The sequence below is a fragment of the Aethalodelphis obliquidens genome, unplaced genomic scaffold, assembly GCF_003676395.1.
Source record: "Aethalodelphis obliquidens isolate GAN/ISIS:26980383/991018 unplaced genomic scaffold, ASM367639v1 scaffold21, whole genome shotgun sequence".
Taxonomy (NCBI): domain Eukaryota; kingdom Metazoa; phylum Chordata; class Mammalia; order Artiodactyla; family Delphinidae; genus Aethalodelphis; species Aethalodelphis obliquidens.
This window is the reverse complement of record NW_020837965.1, coordinates 18,389,757-18,405,213: the sequence shown is the minus strand read 5'-3', so window position 1 is coordinate 18,405,213 and position 15,457 is coordinate 18,389,757. Positions and strand designations below refer to the sequence as shown.

Here is a 15,457-nt window from a genome sequence, read left to right as displayed (position 1 = left end):
TGTCTGTTTCTGTCTCAGGATGCCATCCAGGGCACCACAGTACACTTACTTGTCAGGTCTCCTTAGGCTCTCCTTGGCTGGGACAGTTTCTTAGCCTTTCCTTGCTTTTGATGACCTTAACGGCTTTTAGGGGTACTGGTCAAATATTTTGTAGGATGTGCCCCTACTGGAATTTGTCTGATGCTTTTCTCACGATTAGACTAGGGATCCGGGTTTGAGGGAGGATGAGAAGAGGTAAAGTAGCATCTTCATCACATCATGTCAAGGAGGAACACTGTGACAAATTTTTTCTCGTTATATGTGTTTTATTTATACTTCATGACGGATCACTAGAAATGGGATTTTTTGAGGCATAGACTATTTTTTAAAACTAGGATTCTTGATGAACTTGACCGAACTGCTTCCAAAGGGTTCCACTAATTTTCATACCCACCCAAAATGGATACATTGCAATGTTTCCCTGAATCCTTACTAGAATTCCCTTTACATCTCCCCCAGTCTGTTGTGCCCACATAGCTGTGGAATGCCGCAGCTGATGACTGATGGACTCACCCTAAGTAAAAAGCATCAGTTAGGCCGCCCACTCTACACCTGACCTGACCTTTATTTTATTTAACACTACCCCCGCTACACCCTCTTCGGGCTCCAGCCAAACGGCCTGCTGTCGCTCCCTGAAGACACAACAGTCAGCTTTTGCTTCTGACAGGTCCTCTGCACGGGACAGTATTCCATACCCATCTGTGCCTGTCAAAATCCTAGCGTACCTTAAGGTTCACCTCAAATGATAATCATCCTAAAGCCCGCCTTAAGCCACAAAATAAAATCTCTTCTCTCTGTGAACACTTAATACATTTGTTAAGAGACATTTTGCTCCCATTTGCTCTTTGTAGATCAGATATGTAATTGTATAGTGACTTTTTCCTCAGTTGGTAATTCATTAAGTAATAAATAATAAGTAATAAGCACATTTTTCTAATCAAGAAACCTAGGAGATATTTCATTCAACCTATTCCCTCTCCCCAAAATAATACCAGAATTTTAAGATAGAATACTTTTCAAATATTTTAATAAATAATTTACCCTTATGAGAGACATGCTTTTATGTAAGGCTGTGGATGTTGAGTTTTGGAACCTACATACCATACACAAGCCTACCTTGTTTTATGGCTCTTCACTTTACTGCAGATAGAACAGAAAATGCATTTTTTATAAATTGAAGGTTTGTGGCAACACTGCGCCCAGCAAGTCTAACAGCACCATTTTTCCAACAGCATTTGCTCACTTCTTGTCTTCGTGTCAGATTTTGATAATTCTTACAATATTTCCAACTGTTTCATTATTATTATATTTATGGTGGTCTGGGATCATGATCTTTGATGTTACTATTGCAATTATCTTGTGGCACCATGAACCTCACTCACATAAGACAGAAAACTTGGGCTCCCCTGGTGGTGCAGTGGTTAAGAATCCGCCTGCCAATGCAGGGGACACAGGTTCGAGCCCTGGTCCAGGAAGATCCCACATGCCGTGAAGCAGCTAAGCCAGTGCACCACAGCTACTGAGCCTGTGCTCTAGAGCCTGTGAGCCACAACTACTGAAGCCCACATGTCACAACTACTGAAGTCCACGTGCCACAACTACTGAAGCCCGCGTGCCTAGAGCCCGTGCTCCGCAACAAGAGACGCCACCACAGTAAGCCTGCGCGCTGCAACGAAGAGTAGTCCCCGCTCACCGCAACTAAAGAAAGCCCACACAGCAAGGAAGACCCAACACAGCCATAAGTAAATAAATAAATAAATAAAAATAAAGTTCCCTTAAAAAAAGAACACTTGTCAAAAAAAAAAAAAAAAGACGGCAAACTTAATCAATTTATGTTGTGTCTGTTCTGATTGCTCCACTTACTGGCCATTCCCCCATCTCTCGCCTCCTCAGGCCTCGCTGTTCCCTGAGACACAATAATATTGTGTCCAATAAAGGCCATACCTACTTGTTATGTGCTGTCTATGGCTGCTTTTACTCTGTCACACCAGAGTTGAGTAATTATGACTGAAACCAATTGGCCAACAGAGCCCAAAATATTTATCATGTGGCCCTTTACCCCTGGTATAAACTTTCAAATACATAATATTGTAACTGTTTAGCAGCATATGATCCACAGTGAAGCCCTGTTGTTTTTAACTTCCTTAAAAATTACTGCAAAAACTTTTAGTCTATGCCTCATTAGGTCCTCAGACCATGGTAAAACCTATTTTATTTTGTCCTTTTCCTCTTTTGCAAATATTGAACTCTGACTCTCGACACAGTGAAAACAAAATACTATTGTTAAGCATCTTCTTAATTGCTAGGGAAAAGTTTAATTTCTTTGCTATTGGATAAAGATATAAATTTAGGGAAACTGTATCTAGAAATAAAGAAATGGGCCATTTAAGGAAAATCGTATTTTATTAAATTTAACAATTTTTTGAAGAGCTCAGATTTCTACTTACCAGTTAGTGAAATCACAGAAGTCTTTGTTAACCCTGAGACAGAAGGTGTATATGCTGCTGTAGAACTTTTACTAGAAAAGAACATGATTTAGTTAAAATACAAGAATATGCTTCTTTCAATCCCAGTCATCTAGCACTAGGTCTTTCCTAATCTTTTTTTTAATGCTTTCCTCTACTTCTTATGAAACATGCTTGCTATTTTTATTTCTCACTTATTTTTTACATTCCATGCCTCACAATAATTACTTTGTCTTTAACTTAAAATCATATCCTTAAACTTCTGCAACATCAAAATAACAGGTTTTCTATTGATGCTCAGCCCAAACAGGTAATGTGGATAAAATTTTCCTGGAAATAACTTATCTTTAGTTCTAATCTCTTTTGTCCATCTTGAGATCACCCTATTGGCTAGGAATTTTAGAAGGATCTACCAATAATGTCCAAAAACATAGCTGAAAATCTAGAATAAGCTTTTTATTCAATCTTTTATAAAAAGATAAAAATAATAAAATAAAAACATTTTTCCCATAACATGTTATATTTTTGATAAATAGTTTTGAAGACATTTATGTTCCTTTAAAATTACTTTGCTTGCCGCTTGATATACAGCTGTTATATACTATATGTGTACAATACATATAAAATTCATGGTCATTTAATTTATGCTGATTCTCCCCTAATCTTAACTGTTTATAATTTTGTGGTCTGGGCCAAAAGGGAGACTACACATTCATCTACCATCAGGAGAACTGTGTTGTCACCACTTTACCACAGAAACAGGCCAGTGGCTTCTTTACGGACAGAAATAACACTAGCTGCAAATGGATGTCCACATCCATTTAGTAAATGGGGCACGTTCATACCCATTTAGAAGTTCTGTGGCATAGGTGATATAGCATAAACAACACATGGATTCCATGATGTTGTTATAAAGCATCAGGGCAGTAGTCTTCCTAGAATTCCAGGATACCTATTTCTTATGCAAATTCGTAGACTACTTTTTTTTTTAACATGAAACCTTTATAGAAGATAACTTAGAAATTACTGCCCTATAAAAACCTAAAAATTAATCCTGATTTTATTTAATAATTCATTGAATTATTTAATAATTCAATTCATTTCACATAAAGATGTATGACTATAAGATGAAAATTAAGTCAGAACATGACCCATATATATGCTGTCTACAAGACACCGACTTCAGACCTAGGGACACGTACAGACTGAAAGTGAGGGGGTGGAAAAAGATATTCCATGCACATGGAAATCAACAGAAAGCTGGAGTAGCAATATTCATATCAGACAAAATCGACTTTAAAATAAAGAATGTTACAAGAGACAAGGAAGGACACTACATAATGATCAAGGGATCAATCCAAGACGAAGATATAACAATTGTAAATATTTATGCACCAAACATAGGAACACCTCAATACATAAGGCAAATGCTAACAGCCATAAAAGAGGAAATCGACAGTAACACAATAATCGTGGGGGACGTTAACACCCCATTTATACCAATGGACAGATCATCCAGACAGAAAATTAATAAGGAAACACAAGCCTTAAATGACACATTAGACCAGATAAACTTAATTGATAACTATAGGACATTCCAACCGAAAGCAGCAGAATACACTTTCTTCTCAAGTGCACACGGAACGTTCTCTAGGACAGATCACATCTTGGGTCACAAATCAAGCCTCAATAAATTTAAGAAAACTGAAATCATATCAAGCATCATTACAGACCACAACGCTATGAGATTAGAAATCAATTGCAGGAAAAAAACTGTAAAAAACACAAACACATAGAAGCTAAACAATATGTTATTAAATAACCAATGGATAACTGAAGAAATCAAAGAGGAAGTCAAAAAATACCTAGAAACAAATGACAACGAAAACATGACGACCCAAAACCTATGGGATACAACAAAAAGCAGTTCGAAGAGAGAAGTTTATAGCAATACAATCTTACTTCAAGAAACAAGAAAAATCTCAAACAACCTAACCTTACACGTAAAGCAACTAGAGAAAGAAGAACAAACAAAACTGAAAATTAGTAAAAGAAAAATCATAAAGATCAGAGCAGAAGTAAACGAAATAGAAATGAAGAAAACAGCAGCAAAGATCAATGAAACTAAAAGCTGGTTCTTTGAGAAGATAAACAATATTGATAAACCTTTAGCCAGACTCATCAAGAAAAAAAAGGGAGAGGACTCAAATCAATAAAATTAGAAATGAAAAAGGAGAAGTTACAACTGACACTGCAGAAATACAAAGGATCATAAGAGACTACTACAAGCAACTATATGCCAATAAAATGGACAACCTGGAAGAAATGGACAAATTCTTAGGTATAACTTTCTAAGACTGAACCAGGAAGAAACAGAAAATATGAACAGACCAATCACAAGTAATGAAATTGAAATTGTGATTAAAAATCTTCCAACAAACCAAAGTCCTGGACCAGATGACTTCACAGGTGAATTCTATCAAGCATTTAGAGAAGAGCTAACATCCATCCTTCTCAAACTCTTCCAAAAAATTGCAGAGGAAGGAACACTCCCAGGCTCATTCTACGAGGCCACCATCACCCTGACACCAAAACCAGACAAAGATAAGATATCACGAAAAAGAAAATTACAGGCCAATATCACTGAGGAACACAGACACAAAAATCCTCAACAAAATACTAGCAAACAAAATCCAACAACACATTAAAAGGATCATACGCCATGAACAAGTGGGACTTATCCCAGAGATACTAGGATTCTTCAATATATGCAAATCAATCAATGTGATATACTACATTAAAAAATTGAAGAATAAAAACCATATGATCATCTCAATAGATACAGAAAAGGCTTCTGACAAAATTCAACACCCATTTATGATAAAAACTCTCCAGAAAGTGGGCATAGAAGGAACCTACCTCAACATAATAAAGGCCATATACAACAAATCCACAGCAAACATCATTCTCAATGGTGAAAAACTGAAAGCATTTCCTTTAAGTTCAGGAACAAGACAAGGATGTCCACTCTTGCCACTATTATTCAACATAGTTTTGAAAGTCCTAGCCACGGCAATCAGAGAAGAAAAAGGAATAAAAGGAAACCAAATTGGAAAAGAAGTAAAACTGTCACTGTTTGCAGATGACATGATACTATACATAGAAGCCACCAGAAAATGAGTAGAGTTTTCCAATGAATTTGGTAAAATTGCAGGATACAAAATTAATACAAAGAAATCTCTTGCATTCCTATACACTAACAATGAAAAATCAGAAAGAGATATTAAGGAAACAATCCTATTTACCATTGCAACAAGAGAATAAAGTACCTAGGAATAAACCTACCTAAGGAGACAAAAGACTTGTACTCAGAAAACTATAGAATACTGATGAAAGAAATCAAAGACGACACAAACAGATGGAGAAACATACCATGTTCTTGAATTGGAAGAATCAATACTGTGAAAATGACTATACTTCCCAAAGCAATCTACAGACTCAATGCACTCCCTATCAAATTACCAATGGCACTGTTCACAGAATTAGAACAAAAAATTTTACAGTTTGTACGGAAACACAAAAGATCCTGAATAGCCAAAGCAATCTTGAGAAAGAAAAACAGAGCTGGAAGAATCAGGCTCCCTGACTTCAGACTATACTACAAAGCTACATTCATCAAGACAGTATGGTATGAGCACAAAAACAGAAAAATAAATCAATGGAACAGGATACAAAGCCCAGAGATAAATCCACACACCTGTGGTCACCTAATCCATGACAAAGGAGGCAAGAATATACAATAGGGAAAAGACAGTCTCTTCAGTAAGTGGTGCTGGGAAAACTGGACAGCTACATGTAAAAGAATAAAATTAGAACACTCCCTAACACCGCACACAAAAATAAACTCAAAATGGATTAAAGACCTAAATGTAAGGCCAGACACTATAAAACTCTTAGAGGAAAACATAGGCAGAACACTCTGACATAAATCTCAGAAAGATCTTTTTTGACCCACCTCCTAGAGTACGAAAATAAAAACAAAAATAAACAAGTGGGACCTAATTAAACTTAAAAGTTTTTGCACAGCAAAGGAAACCATAAACCAAACGAAAAGACAACGCTCAGAATGGGATAAAATATTTTCAAACAATGCAACTGACAAGGGATTAATCTCTAAAATATATAAACAGCTCATGCAGCTCAATATCAAAAAAAAACCAACCCAATGAAAAAATGGGCAGAAGACCTAAATAGACATTTCTGCAAAGAAGACGTACAGATGGCCAAGAAACACATGAAAAGGTGCTCAATGCCACTAATTATTAGTGAGATGCAAGTCAAAACTACAATGAGGTATCACCTCACACCAGTCCGAATGGCCATCATCAAAAAATCTACAAAGAAAAATGCTGGAGAGGATGTGAAGAAAACGGAACCCTCCTACACTGTTGGTGGGAATGTAAATTGGTACAGCCACTATGGAGAACACAATGGAGGTTCCTCAAAAAACTAAAAATAGAATTACCATATGACCCAGCAATCCAGCTCCTGGGCATATACCTGGAGAAAACCATAATTCAAAAAGATACATGCACACCAATATTCACTGCAGCACTATTTACAACAGCCAGGACATGGAAGCAACCTAAATGTCCATCAACAGGGAATAGATAAAGAAGATGTGGCACATACATACAAGGGAATATTACTCAGCCACAAAAAGGAACAAAACAGTGCCATTTGCAGAGGCATGGATAGACCTAGAGACTGTCATATAGAGTGAAGTAAGTCAGAAATAGAAAAAGGAACATTGTATAATATCACTTATAAGTGGAATCTAGAAAAATGGTACAGATGAACTTATTTGCAAAGCAGAAATAGAGACACAGATGTAGAGAACAAACTTATGGATACCAAGGGGGAAGGGAAGTCAGGATGAATTGGGAGATTGGGATTGACAATAAACACACTACTATGTATAAAATAGATAACCAATGAGAACCTACTGTAGAGCACAGGGAACTCTACTCAATGCTCTGTGGTGACTTAAATGGGAAGGAAATCTAAAAAAGAGGGGATATATGTATACGTATAACTGATACACTTTGCTGTACAGCAGAAACTAACACAACATTGTAAAGCAACTATACTCCAGTAAAAATTAATTAAAAATAAAATAAAATAAAAATTAAGTCAAAATGTGAGTAGCTGACAGATCATACCCAGCACACTTGTCTAAGTTGCCATATTTTGCATGAAAAGCTTGATTATTAAAAGACTGGCTTCGAATCAATTTGGATTTCTTGATTTCTTTGCCTAGAGTAACAAGCAAAAGGAAAATGCAATTGTTTAGTTCATCAGTTCATCCTTAGCTGCCCCAACCCCATTTCCTCTCCAACTCCCACAATTTTCAGTAAAACACTGACAGGTGTAGCTTCCTTTCCTTAGCTTGACCTGACTGGTGTATCTCTTACCCCTACTGCCCATTAAGAACCGCCAAAACAGCTAACAGTAAAAGGCCAAAGGTGCCTTCAAATGATATATCTCATCTCACGGAGTGACTTCCCTGTAATTATTGTTTAGGAAAGGAAAAAAGGAGACACAAAAACAAGTTTCTTACTTGTGGATGGGGTGCCAGAAGAGGGTCCAGGGACAGAAATGGGGATGTTCTTGGGCAGAGTTGTTGGTGTCTTGGTGTCTCTACCTAAAACAAACTCTGATTTAAGTGCTATAATTTCCTCTGAGTTCTTATTAATCTCCATACACATACAAGGCAATGCAGAGAATATGAATCACTATCCCTAGTGAAGCAACACTCTCTTCCAAATCTTACTTTTTATATATTTAAATATTTCAATCTTAGTTATTCAGTGATCAATTTTGCAATCTTATTGCTGTTACCAAACTTCAAACTTTCCTTTGAAGGATCTGAACCTCCACATTGATCCTCACCATTTATTCATGTACTCCTAAACCTGTATCACAGTTAGCAGCCAATTTTTGAAAACAACTTTGATAAATGAAAGAAAGTGAAGTGATTTTCCATATTAAATTAAAAACTAAGCATGGTCTCTCAGCATGCTAGGATGCAACATCAGTTGGGTACCTTGGTGATAAAGACATGCGAAAACTACTTACGTTTCTTTTCAAAGGTTTTATCACTCATGGGCCTTCCATCATTTTGTTGCTTTTCTTTTTCTAATTGTTCCTATTAATAAAACAGTATCTTAGCATTAAAGGTAAGCATTAGATTTAGAAAATTGTTCTAATCAGAAATTACTCTAAGCTTTAGAGGTACAGATACAGTTCACAAAAATACATAACAGAAGTAATTTGTTTTTCCAAATTAGTGTCTAAAGAAGTCACAGTTCTTTCAGATTTGTGTTTTTTTAAACATCTACAGAATTGTGCCCTTGGAGGCTTGTCAAACTAAAACAATGAGTTTAGTATCACTGTTGTGATGAGCCGTTAATTTCTACAACGTATTTACTCATTCTCATCAGCAAAATGTGTTACTACTGGCCCTTTCCATTTCTGACTGATACATGGCAAAATAATGTTCTTCTTTTAAAAGACTGAGAGAAAAAGAAATGATCTTTTAGATATTATTTAAATGTTCTATTGAAGTATAATACACATAGAGAAGGTGCACAAATATAAGTGTACAGCTCAATAAATTTTCCCAAAGTGAACACACCCATATAATCAGCTCCCAGACCAAGAAACAAAATGTTACCCAAACTCAAAGAGTTCTTTATCCCAACAGAATAGCCAAGAAAAATCAATAAACATATCAAGTTCTGAACAAACATGGCATAACTGACATGTACAGAACACTACAATCAACACTGGAGAACATACATTCTTTTCAAGTGCATGTAAAATAAAAAGGCAGAGAAAATACGCAAGATAAAAAATATTCCACATAGAACTGGACTGCATAAAAAACTATTAAATAAAAATTCTAAAACTGAAAATAAAACATGCAAAACTGAAAGATATCACCAAGTGGGCTTAATAGTAGTGTTACCTGCGTCATCTTTTCCTCTACTATCTCGATCATATTAATCACAGTTGTCTTGAAGTCCTTGTCTGCTAACTCTAATATCAGGATCATCTGTGGATCTTTTCCTATTCTCTGATCTTTGTCTTGGGTTTATTAGGTCATTAAGTCCTAAAATGTTTTAGAGTCTGCTTATTCTCTACATCTTCTACCACTGGCAATCCTGAACTCTAATCTTTGGTTTAGACTGCTGAAATAATGCAATTTGCTTTTCAGAGGATTTCCACTTAAGTTTTTAATCTTACAGCATAATTCTCTGCAGAAAAATAGACAATATAAAAAATCAGAATTTTAGAACTGACAAATAGAGTAATGGAAATTTTAAAATCAGTGGAGAGTCTCCGCAGCCAAATGCAGAGGGCAGGAAAAGAACTGGTGACACTGAAGATGGATCAACAGAAATTATTCACTCTGAGTAGCAGAGTTTAAGGAAAAAAAAAAAAAAGAAAGAAAGAACAAAGCCTCATGGACCTGTGGGATAGTATCAAAAGATTTAACATATGTGCAATTGGAGACCCAGAGGTATAAGAGTGAGGAACTGGGACAGAACATATATTGAAATAAATAATGGCTCAAACCTTCCCAAATTTGGGAAATGACACTCATTTACAGATTCAGGAAGCTCAGCAAATCCAAGACAGAAAAAATTTGAAGCTAATCATGCCTAAAAACATCACAAGCAAACTGCTAAAGATAAAAAAGAAAAGAAAAAATCTTAGAAGTAGACAGAGACAAACAACATTATATAGAGAAGAATAATAATTCAAATGAGAACAGATATTTTATCAGATGCTATGGAGACCACAACACAGACAGAAACACTTCTTAAAGTACAGCATAAAAAAGGCTGTAAACCCAGAATTCTGTATCCAATAAAAATATCCTTTAGAGAGAAAGGCACAAATAAGACATTCTAGATAAAGGAAAACGAAGATAATTTGTTACAAAATACTTGCACTCCGAGAACTTCCAAAGAAAGTTCTTCAGGCTGAAGGGAAAAAATAAGAGGGACATTTGGGTCCTAAGCAATGAATGAAGAGCACTGGAAATGGTAAACATCTGAGTAAACACACAGGTTTACTCTCTTAAGTTCTTCAAGATACATATGACAACTTAAAGCAAAAATTATCACACTGACTGGTGGGGTTTTCAGTGCAGATGTAATTCACATGACAAGTGTAACATAAAGAACAGTATGGAGCAAGTAAAGGGTTCTGTATCACTGTTAAATAAAGTGGTACAATATTAACAAAAAGAAGACTATAAAAGGTTAGGTATGTCTGCTGTAATCTCTAGAGAAAACACCAAAAAGCAATTCAAAAAAAAAAAGGGGGGGGGGGGCGAAGAGACAGAGAGAAACACCAATCACTAAGATAAAAATATAAAAGGGGGGCTTCCCTGGTGGCGCAGTGGTTGAAAGTCCACCTGCCGATGCAGGGAACGCGGGTTCGTGCCCCGGTCCGGGAGGATCCCACATGCCACGGAGCGGCTGGGCCTGTGAGCCATGGCTTCTGAGCCTGCGCATCCGGAGCCTGTGCATCCGGAGCCTGTGCTCCGCAACGGGAGAGGCCACAGCATTGAGGGGCCCGCGTACCGGGAAAGAAAAAAATATATATATACATACATATATATATATATAAAAGGGGGTATCATCATAGATTCTATATACATTAGAAGGATAATATAAGAATATTATAAACAACATATGCCAACAAATTTGACAGCTTAGATGACACGGACAAATTGGGGAGGGGAAGCAACTTACCAAATTGACAAAAAGGAAAGAAAATCTGAATAGTATTATAGCTATTAAAGTAATTGAATGAATTATCAAAATCCTTCCAAAATGAAAACTTTGAGTCTTGATAGTTTCACTAGTGAATTCTATCAAACACTCAAGGAAGGAAAAAAAACAACTTTATACAAAAGTTGTCAGAAAATAGAGGAAGTGGTAATACTATCCATCTCATTTTATGAGGCCAGAATAACTCGAATACCAAATTTAAAAGATCCAAGAAATGACCCCAAAAATTATAAACCAGTTCCCACTATGAATTTATGAATACAAAGGCAAAATTCCTTTAAATAAATTAGCCAAGCATCCAACAGCGGAGAAAAGGACAATATATCATCACCAAATAGAGTTTATCTCCAAAATATAAAATCGGTTTACCATTTGAAAAATCAATGTAACTCAGTGTTTTAACACAATGAAAGTAGAAAAACAAATATCATTTCAGGAAATGCAGAAACAGCATCTGGCAAAATTTAACAATCACTCATAAAAACTCTCAGCAGACTAGGAATAGAAGCAATAAAGGGCATCTATATAAAACCTATTGGTAACACCATACCTAATGATGAAAGGTTGAACTGCTTCCCCCTAAGAACAGTAAAAAGACAAAGATGCCTACTTGCATCACTTTTATTAGTCAGAGGTCTCTTATTATACTGGAGGTCCTGGACCTTTCAATACGACAAAAAGAAAGAAATAAAAGGTACAAACACTGAACAGGAAGAAGTAATCCTACTGTACTAAAAGATGACATAATGGCTCAGGTAGACTCATGTCCTATTAAATCTAAAAACCAACTTCTACAACAAATAAGCAAACTTAGCACATTTTCAAAATACAAGCTTAATATACAAAAATCAATAGTATTCTTAAACTCCAGCAACAAAAAACTGGAAAGTAAAACTTTAAATTACAATTCCATTTATAATGCCAAGACACGTAATATACTAGAAATAAATCTAACAAAAGACTGCCTTGAACTCTACACTTAACTCTACCAAAACTAAGAAGACTAAATAAATGAAGTGGTAGACAATGTTCATGGATTGGAAGACTTAATTGTTAAGATGGCAATTCTCCAAATTGACCTACAGATCAATGCTAATTAACACAATCCTAACTAAAATTCCAGCAGGTTTTTTATAGAAATTGATAAACTGATTCTAAACATTGTATCAAGATGAAAAGGGCCTCTACTGGCCAAAGCAATTTTTTAAAAAGTTGGAAAAGTTACCCTACCTGATTTTAAGAATTACTATAAAGTTATAGCGATCAAGATAGTTTGGAATTGCCAAAAAGATAAACCTATAAATCACTGCAACAGAATGGGAGTCAAGAAACAGACATATGTATATATGGACAACTGATTTTTTTAAAAAAGGTGCTAAGGCAATTCAATGGAAGTAAAGTTTTCAATAAATGGCATTAGAATAATTGCTCATTGAGATGGAAAAAATAAACATATATAAAAATTAACTTGAAATGAATCATAGACCTAAATGTAAAACCTAAAACTAAAATTCCTAGAAGAAAACACGGGAAAAAGTCTTTATAATTTGGGGATAGACAAAAGACTCTTAGAACAAAAAGCATGAACTATGCTAAAAGAAAAAAAAGGATAAGTTGGACTTCATCAAAATTAAAAACTTCTTCTCGTCCAAAGACACCATGAAGCAGAGACTCCAAGAAAATATTCATAAAATGTATCTCTGACAAAGGAGTTGTATTCAGAGTTTATAAAGAACTCTCACAACTCAATAAGAAGATAAACAAAAATCCTTTAAAATCTGAAAAGAGACTTCATCAACTAAGATATGAGGATGGCCAATACACAAAGGAAAAGATGCTCAGCCTCCTTAGGCATCAGGGATAAGCAATTTGAGATAACATTACATACCCACCCTCTCGAGCATTAGAGAGGATACGGGGTAACCGAAGCTCTCCACCACAGCCAGTGGGAATGCAAAACGGCACAGGCACTTTGTAAAACAGTCTTTGTTTTTAAGTTAAGTGTAGTTTACCATACCATCCAGCCATTCCGTTCCTAAGTTATTTCCCCAAGAGAAATGAAAACTTATGTCCACTCAAAGACTTCTTCACTAATGTTCCCAAGCTAGAAGTAACCCAAATGTCCGTTAAGACGTGGATAAACACGTTGTGGTATATCCGCGGTACGGACTACTACTCAGAGATAAAAAGGAATGACCTCTTTATATGCACAAAAACATGGATGAATCTCAAAGTAATCATGCTGATGGAAAGAAGCATGACCCAAAAAGGTACTAACATATGATTCAATTTGTATAAATTCTAAAAAACGCAAACTAATTTACAGCGACAGAAACTAGATTAGTGGTTGCTAGGGACTAGAGTAGAAGATGTGAATCACTAAGGGGGCACAAGGAAATTTTTGAAGGAATGGCAACGTTTGGTATTTTATATTCTGGTTTCATGGGTATGTCTGTATGTCAAAATTCACCAAATTGCACACTTTAAGTATTTGCTGTTAATCATAAGTCAATCATACTTCAATAAGGTAGTTTTTTTTTTTTTTAAAGGCTCTCAAATGTAGTTTTCCTTACAATTCATAAAAGAACATATTTCAAAAGGTCAGGATTCTTCTTTAGTCATTTAGGGAAAATAAAATTAGTATGAAACTGAAAGAAATTATTGATTAGATTTAATAACAAAGCACAGTTAATACTGGTCAGAAAAGAGTACGTGTGTGTGTGTGTGAAAACATACCATTTCCAAAAGAAGTAGCTCTTCTCTTTCTTTCTCTTGATCCAACAAATCTTTTTCATAAAATTTTTTCTGAAACTAAGTTTAAAGTTTAAAATGAAATTGTGAAACATTAATGATGAGTCTCTGCCAATTTTTAAATATTCCTTTCAACATAAGGTAAAGAGAGTGTACTCACAGCGTCCATGGACATTTCCATTCTGTCCAACTCTAACACAGTCTGCAAAGAAAATGTTTTAAATTATTCAACAGTAATTAAATTAAATCAACTAATCATTTCTCAGAAAGACTCCTTTTCCAGAGGGAGGATCAAAGAAGAGACTTCTCCACTATGTGAAAGGCTAAATTAGAAAGTCTCTAAAGTTCTTCCCAACTCTATGTTGTGTTTTTAATCAACCTCTATATATTAACACCAAGATCCACTTAAACTTTTAAAAGTTTTTCAACTTAAGAAAAGCAAGTGTAGGGCTTCCCTGGTGGAGCAGTAGTTAAGAATCCACCTGCCAATGCAGGGGCCACAGGGCCCCTGGGCTGGGAAGATCCCACATGCCGCGGAGCAACTAAGCCCGTGCGCCACAACTACTGAGCCTGCGCTCTAGAGCCCGCGAGCCACAACTACTGAAGCCCACGCGCCTAAAGCCCGTGTTCAGCAATAAGAGAAGCCACCGCAATGAGAAGCCTGCGCACCGCAACAAAGAGTAGTCCCCACTCACCACAACTAGAGAAAGCCCGTGCACAGCAACAAAGATCCAACTCAGCCAAAAATAAATTAATTAATTACATTAAAAAAAAAAAAAAGAAAAGCAAGTGTAGAGGATTATTTTAAATACTAAACACATGCAATTTAGTTTCTAATAACTTCCTGCGCCACTCTTTTCTGAATCTTCAGAAATACAATATAATTTTTGAATTTTTTAAAAAATCTTTTAGCTAAATATATACAAAGCTAGGTATCATTGGGCTTCATATCCTTAGTTCCTTGCCACAGAAACTTTTGATTATTATGACATTTTGACCAATAGAAAAAACTTTACTCTGAAAGCATTCTCTTAATTTAGAATTTGTCTTTTCAAATACATTGGTCTGAAATAAATTATTTCAGTCAAACAATGAATGGCCCATCTAATCCAGGGTTCTGTCTCTGATAGAGGACAGTACTTTTTTACAGGAGTAACTCTGATGGCCAGGATAAAGTACATTTATTCATATGCCCAAAGCTATCCATTGCAAACATAATATTTATTTGAAGTTTTATTTTTATGCTGAAATTTATGAAAATGTTATAATTTATGGCATGAAATAGCCCTTTTTTTTTTTTTTTTTTTTTTTTTTTTTTTTTTTTTTTTTTTTTTT

The 15,457-nt window shown here is 35.5% G+C and overlaps 1 protein-coding gene across 3 annotated transcripts in view; it reads right to left on the bottom strand.

Moving 5' to 3' along the window:
• Positions 1–15,457, bottom strand: part of PPP4R4 (protein phosphatase 4 regulatory subunit 4) — a 120,608-nt gene that overhangs the window by 6,348 nt on the left and 98,803 nt on the right. For all 3 annotated transcript variants that reach the window (XM_027120456.1, XM_027120455.1, XM_027120454.1), the window contains 6 exons: positions 14,283–14,324; positions 14,108–14,182; positions 8,643–8,712; positions 8,125–8,208; positions 7,727–7,820; positions 2,487–2,557 (listed from right to left, as the gene is read on the bottom strand). In XM_027120456.1, coding sequence (XP_026976257.1) covers positions 2,487–2,557; positions 7,727–7,820; positions 8,125–8,208; positions 8,643–8,712; positions 14,108–14,182; positions 14,283–14,324 — 436 coding nt within the window. The remainder of the gene's footprint in view (positions 1–2,486; positions 2,558–7,726; positions 7,821–8,124; positions 8,209–8,642; positions 8,713–14,107; positions 14,183–14,282; positions 14,325–15,457) is intronic.